This window comes from Phalaenopsis equestris, unplaced genomic scaffold (assembly GCF_001263595.1).
Source record: "Phalaenopsis equestris unplaced genomic scaffold, ASM126359v1 Scaffold000235, whole genome shotgun sequence".
Lineage (NCBI taxonomy): Eukaryota > Viridiplantae > Streptophyta > Magnoliopsida > Asparagales > Orchidaceae > Phalaenopsis > Phalaenopsis equestris.
The window spans coordinates 15,954-26,575 of NW_018164677.1; the positions used below are offsets into that span (position 1 = coordinate 15,954).

Consider the following 10,622-nt stretch of genomic DNA (forward strand, 5'->3'; position numbering starts at 1 on the left):
TACTGTACTAATAAATATTATCAAGTAAAGAAATATGAGAAGTTTTTAATTTTATGAAGAGAATAATGAAGTTCAAAATCATTAAAAGCTATACAGATATAGTAATCTTCTCATAAAAAGAAAAAAAAAAAGAAAAGTAAGGATTGAAAATTATCTTGAAAGAAAAAAAAAAGCAATATAAAGAAAAAGAGAGCAAAAAGAAAAATATATGGGGAGAGGCTTGAGAAGATAATTAAAAATTGACTTAACTTGAGTTATCTTAAAAGAAAAAAAAAAAACTTATTTGCACTTCTGAGCTTATTCTTAATCTTAAAAGAATAATTTTGTGATAATTCGTCAATAATTTTTTTGATAAAATCACCACTTTAACCGGTGACTTTGCTGCTGACGTGAAAAAGAAAAATCGCCACCTCATCTAACATTAGCAAAATAATTTACTGACGTGACAATTTTTTCTTTTTAAAATATTTTATTTTTTAACATTTATTAAAATAAAAAATTTATATAAAAAGTACTATTTCTAAAAATCTCATCTACCTGTCTCCTTTAAACAAATACTATGGATGTTAGCTTTCTTCTACGAGAAAAAATACTGTGTTCGAAGTATGAAGACAAGTAGCGTCCGAACAACGAAAGCAATTCACAGTAGGGGAAGAGAAAGAAAAAAATTCTTGCTCACGAATTATCGCTTTCTTTGTCTGGACACTGACATACAATATTTTCTCCATTTATGATTCCATCTTCTTCAGCATTACTGGTTCATGTTATTTTCGTTGTAATTTTTGAGTTGTTCTCTACATAATGGAAAGTTGGGCGTGTTCCATCATTTTCAAATAAAAAAGAAATAATGAAAAATTTTGGGAAAATCTGGGAAAATTTTTGTGGTTCAGCCGGAATCATTCTGTTATCACACACATTGACAGTTAACTAGGCTGCTAGCTCCCGCATAAAATCCATGGCGCCTCACTCCATTTCTCTTGCAGCCACTTTCCCCCAAATCCCTAAAATCAATCAACTTCTCATCATACGACCCCTCTCCCCCGCCTTCTGCTCAGCTTCTCCCTCCCGAACCGTCACCTCTGGCGATTCCCTCCGTGCAAAGGCTGATCTCCTGCGTCTCATATCGAGCCAGGAGAGAGGTCTTCGGACGCAAACAAACCCCTCGAAGAGAGAAGAGATCATCCGCGCCATCGATGATCTCGCTGTGCTCGGTGATGGCACTGTGACGACCGACTCGTCTCTCTCCGGCACATGGAGAATGCTTTGGACGACGGAGAAGGAGCAACTATTCATTATCAAGAATGCTCGGCTCTTCGGCACTGAGGCTGGTGACGTTTTGCAGGTCATTGATGTCGAGAAGGGTCTTCTCAACAATGTCATCACGTTTCCGCCTTCTGGGGTATTCTTTGTTAGGTCGGAGATTGAAGTGGAGCCGCCTCAGAGGGTAAATTTTAGGTATTGGATTGTTGTTCTGAGATTTTGTTGCAGAATATCTTAAATTTCTTTTGCTTTTACTACAAATTTTAGCGAGAAACTGTGTGAGCACTTTTGCTGATTGTAATTTGTTTGGCATATTGGTTTTTGGGAGCAGATTTACTAGTGCAGTTCTTAGGGGAAGTAAATGGGAGATTCCATTGCCGCCCTTTGGTCAAGGATGGTAAGTTTCCTGAACCCTTGATTTCTCCCTGAATTTATCAGACTGTTTTGTTAATTGAGGGGATTGTAGGAGTGCTAATTACTAAAAATGAAGTTTTTTTTCTCACTTTTTGAATAAATCACAGTTTTATTACCTTATTTAATTTTGCTATAGGGCTGTTAAGAACCTGAAATTCTGAAGAAACCTACTTAACTCTTGACTTCACTGTCTATTTGATGGAAACAAAAGCACAGCTTATGAATTAGCTGAAACCTCTGGCGATTCCCTCCGTGCAAAGGCTGATCTCCTGCGTCTCATATCGAGCCAGGAGAGAGGTCTTCGGACGCAAACAAACCCCTCGAAGAGAGAAGAGATCATCCGCGCCATCGATGATCTCGCTGTGCTCGGTGATGGCACTGTGACGACCGACTCGTCTCTCTCCGGCACATGGAGAATGCTTTGGACGACGGAGAAGGAGCAACTATTCATTATCAAGAATGCTCGGCTCTTCGGCACTGAGGCTGGTGACGTTTTGCAGGTCATTGATGTCGAGAAGGGTCTTCTCAACAATGTCATCACGTTTCCGCCTTCTGGGGTTTTCTTTGTTAGGTCGGAGATTGAAGTGGAGCCGCCTCAGAGGGTAAATTTTAGGTATTGGATTGTTGTTCTGAGATTTTGTTGCAGAATATCTTAAATTTCTTTTGCTTTTACTACAAATTTTAGCGAGAAACTGTGTGAGCACTTTTGCTGATTATAATTTGTTTGGCATATTGGTTTTTGGGAGCAGATTTACTAGTGCAGTTCTTAGGGGAAGTAAATGGGAGATTCCATTGCCGCCCTTTGGTCAAGGATGGTAAGTTTCCTGAACCCTTGATTTCTCCCTGAATTTATCAGACTGTTTTGTTAATTGAGGGGATTGTAGGAGTGCTAATTACTAAAAATGAAGTTTTTTTTCTCACTTTTTGAATAAATCACAGTTTTATTACCTTATTTAATTTTGCTATAGGGCTGTTAAGAACCTGAAATTCTGAAGAAACCTACTTAACTCTTGACTTCACTGTCTATTTGATGGAAACAAAAGCACAGCTTATGAATTAGCTGAAAAAAAGGAGGGTTTATGGTGGTGCAATATAATTCATAAATGAAAAGATCAATGGCTAGTAAATTATGGATTGTGAAATCATTTTTCCTGTTGCAAATCTCAAGATTAGTAGATCTCTTTTGCACCATGAAGGTTTTCCTTTTACTGCTTTATTTTTTGCAGAAATGCAGTTATCCAAATGAACTGACCTTATTTCGCTGTACCGCTGTAATGAGCAGCTCAACTCATTAGTCCAAAACACGACTGAGTCAACTTATTGAAACAATTCAGTTGAAGTAATATTCTGAAATCAGTTAAGGCCTTGGTAATTTTTTGCATGGTTCCACATTCAATTTCAGACCTACTTCAATCATGTAAATTTCAAAAGTAAGAGTATTGAATGTAAAATATGCCCACCGAGACACTGTTTCAAGCATCTAAATCAATAATGCCTGTTACAACTTTTCATACTGGCAGAATCATTGAAACTAACCGATTTAGAGATCATCAATTTATGAACCAGAAAAGCCGTCTTATATGTTCCAAATCATGTAATGTTTCTTCCATCTTTGTTATATCCATGTTGTGTTATCCCTTAAATGTACTATTCATCACGCGATTGGATCGGTTTGAATGAATTATTTTGTAATTTTCATTTAAAGGAAGCATTAAAGTATCGTCTTAACTTCTTGTTTCTTTCAAATATCATTTCAAAAGCTTTAAAAAGATGGGTTAAACGGGGCTGGGTCTTCTGAAGTCTTCAATAGCCATTTTTGAAACCTTTAGCTGTAGATAATTAAATCAAATCTTTATCTCTTAAACACACAAAATCACATCTTTATCTTTTAAACAATCAGACAACTGAAAATTCTCTAATTAACAACCATCTTGCAATTTTTAAGCAAAAGAGCATTTGTAGTGTATTTATTTTCAACATTTTAGTTTATCTTTGTTGATGAATACTATAAATTTAACATTTAAAGTTGCTTTATTGATAGAGGACTCTGTTCTTTTTTTTAGAAGATGCCTTGAACTAATACAGCAACACCAAACACGAAATTTTTAAATTTATTTTATAACTAATTTGCTTATGTTTAAGACTGTCTGGTAGGGCTGAAGAAACAATCATCTCTTAAATCCAACTTAGTTGGATTGCATTTAGTCTCTACTAACTACCGTCGTTGAAGGGGCACGAGCATTGCATGGTTATTTCAACATGTTCTACACTTTTAACAATAATTTTGATGAAATCATTTGTTTTGCAACTACTGGTCAATTATATTACAGGGTTTATCTGTTTTTATTACAAATAAGTTTAGTTTCATCTAACCTCTTTTTGTTCAACTATCTGACAATTTGTAGTGGGAAGATGAAGAATTAGGTTGCTTGATGAAATGAAAATGGTTTTTTGATGTATTTTCCTTCTTTTAAGGATGAAAGATAATCATGAAATACTTTGGTTCCATGAACTGTATGCTGTTATTTTTGTTATTCAAAATTTTTAACAGAAACTTTTTGTTTATTTTAAGGTTTGAATCTATATATATGGATGAAGAGATCAGAGTTGCCAAAGACATTCGAGGAGATTACTTAGTGGTTGATCGTGCTCCGTATTCCTGGAAAGAATGAATCGTTAAGCACTCATTGTTAAGCACTCATTCCTGCTGATGATTTTCTTCTTGGTATGCTAACCTCTCATGGGATTTGTTATGTATTTAACCTCAAACTGAAATTATTTCCAATCAATTATTACTGTTATTATTAGAAATATTTACATGCATACCACTTAATTCTTATGTATTTACATATCTAATGCCCAAAGTTCATTTTTTTTACTTTCATCCAACCTTAGCCATGCATGAAAATGTGTATTTCCCTTTTTAAAAGTTAACATGGTGGTATTTTTGACGAGATATGAAACAATTGGGTAGTATAAATGTAGAAAGTAAATTTTAGCCTTTAGATATGTAAATATATAGAAATTTGGTGGTATGCACGTAGATATGGATTCATTTCAATATATTCACCATGGCCCACCTCATTTACGCAGGTGTGAGGCTGTTTTTCATGTGGCTGGATGACTCTGTATTATAACATGATAGGTGCTGGATCCTGATGAAGATCTTGTTTATATGTGTTGAACAAATTATAATAAAATGGATTCCTTTTCATTCCAAATGCATGTAAGGTTAGTTATTGAGAAACGATGGCTTGTCAAATATATTCAACTTTATATGATATTGGTGTCAAATCAAATGTGTGATTTGTGCTTTGACAACCAGCATTTAAAAGATCATTGATTATAAATCTTTCATCATATTACATTTTTATTTGTAGTTCTTTTACATTAGAAAATAAGAAATAATATAGAAAAAGATACGTTATAGTTCTGAAACCTTAATTATTCATAAGTCCTTTGTAGCAAACTAACTCCTTAAAAGAGATTTTTGCAAGAGATGGAAGTTGTTTTTTCATCAGAACATAGGATGTAAATAATATATAACATAGGTAGGGCTGTAAATGAAGCAATGCGCCTGATGAACAACTCAAACTCGTTTAAAACTTTGTTTAAATTTATAAATAAATAAATTTGAACACGTTTTTTTAAAACTTGAAGGTTAAATGAAACATAGTCCAATTTGTTTATTTATGTTCATAAATAATCTTATTCGTTGTTCAATGTAATTTGTTAAATACTCGATATTAAGTTCGATAAGAAGTTCATATCATATATGATGTATTATTTAAATAAAACTTATTAATTAGAATTTAGTAGTAATATGTTATATCAATAATATTTTAAGATTAATTATCATTTATATATTTATTTTATTAGTATATATTTATTAACTTACCCAATTTAAATAAATTAACTTAATTCATTGTCATTTTTAACTCAATTAACTTAATTAATCATCAGATCCATCTCATCGAGCCAAATTCATTGTCATTTTTAACTCAATTAACTTAATTAATCATCAGATCCATCTCATCGAGCCAATTAGTTTGACTATAAGTTTGCTGAAATTAGAACTCTGGACGACTCTTGATTGAAGTTTCAATATTTCTTGCTCAAAAAATTACTTCAAGATTCGTGTTGAATAATAGAAGTTTGTTGACGACGTATCAAATGCCCTCTATTTTCGGACGAGATCAATTTCATCGTCCAAAAATATTAATATATAATTTTTTACGCAATGGTCTGATAATTTTTTAAATGCTCTGATAGTTTTCCTATTGGTTTGATAATGTTTCCAAATATGAGTCTTTTATTTGCTTCGATAATCCTTTTAATTACACGCATAAGTGATAAGTCCATGCATAACATATAACATAGCTTTTGCACAGATCCGATGACGGGCGAAATTAGGAAATGGCGATAGAGGGTGGGCCGACGGAATTGTGAGCGGGATCGCCAAACAGCAGGAAGCTAATCGGGTCGTCGGGAAGCATGGGTTGGAGTCGAACAACGGGAAGAGAAAGCGCAGCTGGAGGGAGTTGATTTTTTTTTATTTTTTAAACGAGCATTTAATGGCTGAATCACTTTTTGTGCCTGTAAATAGGCATGAAGGAGAGGTTTTTTAAACGAGCATTTAATGGCTGAATCACTTTTTGAGCCTGTAAATAGGCATGAAGGAGAGGTGGAGTCATCATCTCTGCCTAGCAAGTGATCTGGGATTTCCCTGAAGAAGAAGGTCGTCATTGACCTACATACCAAACAGACAACGGGATCTTCTTTTGTGTTGCGTTGTAGAAGATAGTCATCCTCATCTTACACAGTAGGCGAACAACGAGATCTTCTTTCGCGTTGCAGTGCGGGAGAAAGTCACTCCGTTCTACGTAGCAGACGAGCAATGAAATCTTTTGCATTGCAAGACATTTGAAAGTTGTCACCATCTTGCGTAACAGGAGAGCATTGAAATCTTTCGCGTTGTGGTGCAGTTGAAAGTCGCCCTCATCCCGCATAGCAGACGTGCAATGAGATCTTTCGCGTTGCGGTGCTGGAGAAAGTTTTCCACGTCCTGCGTAACAGATGAGCAACTGGATCTTTCTCGTTGCAGTGCAGTTGAAAGTCGTCACTGTCCTGCGTAGGACACAAACAATGAGATCTTCTTTCGCATCGTGGAGATGAAAACTATCCCCGTCCCTACCCAGTATGTGATTCAAGATCTTCTTCCTTGTTGTTGTTGCACATTCTGATGGGGATGAAGAAATGTTGGAGTTTTTCCCGTCGCGCTTTGAGAGGAGATTTTAATTTTTCTGTGATGATGATATCTGGAGACTCCCTGAAGCTCTGTAAAGTTACTAGAATTTCGAGAAGGTGATGCTGACTCCACTCGAAGATGTGTTGCTTTGTTGTAACCTTTGTTCAAGTATATGTTAGGCTTTGTAGCCTTTCAATTGCCTGATATGAAATTTGCATATGATGATGATGTGTCTGTCTGTATGTTTTTCTCCAGCTCGATGCAAAAAAATTGTATGTTGCTTCTGAACTATGATTTGCCCTCATTTGGGATGTTGTGGCTTCTCAATAGTGCAGAATTTTGCAATTAAAGTTAGCACGTGTACTTTATAAAAAGAATCACGTATCTTTTTAGAATTGTGTTTTTCTAAGGTTTATTTCCTCGGTGTGTATCTTTCGAAGCTTGTGCCTTCTGAGATCTGAAATTCGCTGATACTTTCTGAGACTCGTAGTCTTCTGAGATCTATGATGTATCTGTGTCTCCTGAGACTTATAGTTCTGAGACTCGTAGTCTTCTGAGATCTATGATGTATATGTGTCTCCTGAGACTTATAGTCTTATGAGGTCTTTGATGTACCTGTGCTTTCTGAGGCTTATAGAATTCCGAGGTCTTTGATGTATTGTGTCTTTTGAGGCTTATAGCCTTCTGAGGTCTTTGATTGGAGACACTATCAACCACATGCTCTCGTGGAGTCTTTCTATTGAAGATCCTATCCACTACTAGCTTCCCATCGAGACTTGTTTCTTGGGCTCTTCTTCCAGGGGCATGGTAACTTCTCATCTATTCTTGTCTCTTGGGCTTGACTTCTAGGAGTACTATATCTTCTCATTAAATTTTGCCTCTTTGGCTCGACTTCCAAAAATATTGTATCTTCCTATCGAGTCTTGGCTCTTGGGCTTGACTTCCATGGGCATGATAGCTTCTCGTTGAGTCTTGCCACTTGGGCTCGACTTCAAGTAATATTGTATCTTCCCGTCGAGTCTTGCCTCTTGGGCTCGACTTCCGGTAATACTGTATCTTCCCGTCGAGTCTTGCCTCTTGGGCTCGACTTCCATGGGCATGATAACTTTTTATTGAGTCTTTCCTCTTGGTCTTGACTTTCAAGAGTACCGTATATTTCCATCGAGTCTTGTCTCTTGGGCTCAACTTCCAGGAGTACATATATTCTCATCGAGTCTTACCCCTTGGGCTTGACTTTCAGGGTCATGGTAGTTTCTCGTCGAGCCTTGCCACTTGGGCTGGACTTCTAGAAGTACTGTAGCTTTTCGTTGAGTCTTGATTCTCAGGCTCGACTTCCAATGGCATGGTAGCTTCCCATCGAGTCTTGCTTCTTGGGCTCAACTTTCAGGGGTATCGTATCTTCCCTTCGAGTTTTATCATTTTATTGCAGTAAAAAAACAGCTAAAGGCAATAGATCTAGCTCAATATACTTTATAGTTGACGCCATTTGGTGCTTTTTGACGAACATTAGGGTAAATTTACATATTGCAACCTTAGGCTCCCTTAAAGGCATGCTTTTTTTGAACAGTATGAGATATAATTTGTAAATAACAAAAGTATCTTACCCATCATGTTCTTTTAATTTTCTTTTTTATTTGAAGGGCATTTACTTTTTTTTTTGTATATTACACATCATTTAATATTATATTTTTTTGTATAAATATTTACAATGTTAAATGTTGAACTTTCTCAATTTGTACTCAATGACGAACATTTGTCACTTGCAACACAAGAAGGAATTGATAGTTCTCAATCTATTGAACTGACTGTTGGAAGCACTAGTACTGAAATACAAGATACGAAAGATAGGAACATAAAATCAGTTGGAAGCACTAGTACTGAAATACAAGGTACGAAAGATAGGAACATAAAATCAGTTGTCTGGGAGTATTTTATAGAAATTAAATCAATTTCAAAAGGGGTTGAAGTATCAAATGTTCAACACATTTGCTATGGGGTGAAAATCGTCAAACCAAAGTCAGGTACAACCTCGCAACTTCTTAGGCATGTTAAGGTATGTGCTAATATAAAAGCAAAGAGTCAAAAACAAGTTGACTTATCAGACAAGAGACAAAAGTTACTGAACTTCTTGCCTTTGGAAGTTCAGGGTGAATCAGAGTTTCCTATTCTGAAGCAGATATTTTTATTTTCTATGATCTCAACTCTTAAGAGATGTGATTGCAAAGATGATAATTGTAAATGAGTATCCATTCACGATGGTTAAGCATATTTGGTTCAATATATTGTTGAAAATGTTGAATCCTAACTTTCAAAATGTTTCAAGAAACACAATAAAAAATGATTGCATGGAAGTTTATGAGTGCGAGAAAGAAAAACTTAAATCTCGCCTTAAAGATGTTCGCAGGGTCTCATTAACTGCAGATTGTTGGACCTCCAATCAGACTATCGGATATATGTGTTTGACTGCATATTATATCGATGAAACATGGAAGATAAAGAAGGTTATTATCAACTTTATTGAGTTAGAGCCTCAACATACCGACACTTACATTTGTGATGTTATTTGTGAGTGTTTGTTGGAGTGGAAGCTTCAAGATAAAATATCTACAATTACTTTAGAGAATTTGAGTAATAATGACGTGACAGCTAGTTCTTTAAAAGCGAATTTTCAATCACGCAGAAAACTGCACTTCTGTGGTTTTTTTTTTCCTGTAAGATGCTACGCACATATCATCAATATAATGGTCCAAGATGGGCTAAAAGAGGTTCATGAAATCATCCAAAATATCAGAGAGTCTGTGAAGTATCTGAAAAATCCCTTGCAATATTGCATAAGTTTGTATAAGTGGCAAAATAATTAGTAGTTGCAACTATAATGTCACTGTCCATTGATGTTTCCACTAGATTGAACTCAACTTTCAACATGTTGGAGTCCGCATTTATTTATCGCAATGTTTTTTTATCAATACACAATTCGAGATAGTAACTACAAATGACTGTCTGTTGATTCAGAATGTGTTAAATATGAAAAAATCAGAAAATTTCTTTCAGTTTTCAATAATGTTACAAAAATGATGTCCGACACTCTATATCCTACTTCCAATATATTTTTACTTGCAGTTTTGCATGTTAAGAAGATTTTGATTGAGGAGTCATTGCCAGAAGATGATTACATGAGGAATATGACTGTGAGTATGCAAATCAAATTCAACAAATATTGGAGGGAATATAATCTTCTTATGTCTATTGCAGCAATTTTGGATCCTAGAATAATATTAAAATTTATTAGCTGCACATTCACGAAGATATACTCACATGACGAAGTTGAGCAAAATCCTAAAACAGTTCAAGATGTCTTGTGGGAAATATATGCAGATTATATTATTGATTGCAATGTTTCATGTGTAGTTGATCCTACGTGTTCCTCGAGTCATTTCGAAGTAATGTTTGAGTTTCAAGATTTTGTTGTAGCTTCTGGTTCTGTGGAACCATCAAAACCCGATTTACAAATATACATTGAGGGATTATTTGTGTGTGCTAATGAAAATTTTGATGTGCTCGATTCGTGAAAGATTAATACATTGAAGTACCCCTAACTTTCAATTATGGCTCAAGATATTCTATCAATACCTATAACCACAGTTGTTTTAGAATCAGTTTTTAGCGCAGACGGTAGGGTGTTGGATGATTACAAAAGTAG

At 35.3% G+C, this 10,622-nt stretch overlaps 1 protein-coding gene across 1 annotated transcript; it reads left to right on the plus strand.

Moving 5' to 3' along the window:
* Window positions 1–855: 855 nt before the first annotated feature.
* LOC110023907 (probable plastid-lipid-associated protein 11) lies at window positions 856–4,357 on the plus strand. The gene is made up of 3 exons (XM_020723560.1): window positions 856–1,455; window positions 1,592–1,657; window positions 4,247–4,357. The coding sequence occupies exons 1-3, from the start codon at window positions 956–958 to the stop codon at window positions 4,344–4,346; spliced, it is 666 nt and encodes a 221-aa protein (XP_020579219.1). The 5' UTR covers window positions 856–955; the 3' UTR covers window positions 4,347–4,357.
* Window positions 4,358–10,622: the final 6,265 nt, after the last annotated feature.

Excerpts from the sequence above, each read along its gene's own strand:
- LOC110023907 (XM_020723560.1), top strand. The coding sequence starts at position 956 with ATGGCGCCTCACTCCATTTCTCTTGCAGCCACTTTCCCCCAAATCCCT. Across the intron at positions 1,456-1,591 it reads CCTCAGAGGGTAAATTTTAG|ATTTACTAGTGCAGTTCTTA; the intron begins GTATTGGATTGT and ends TTTTGGGAGCAG. Across the intron at positions 1,658-4,246 it reads CCGCCCTTTGGTCAAGGATG|GTTTGAATCTATATATATGG; the intron begins GTAAGTTTCCTG and ends GTTTATTTTAAG.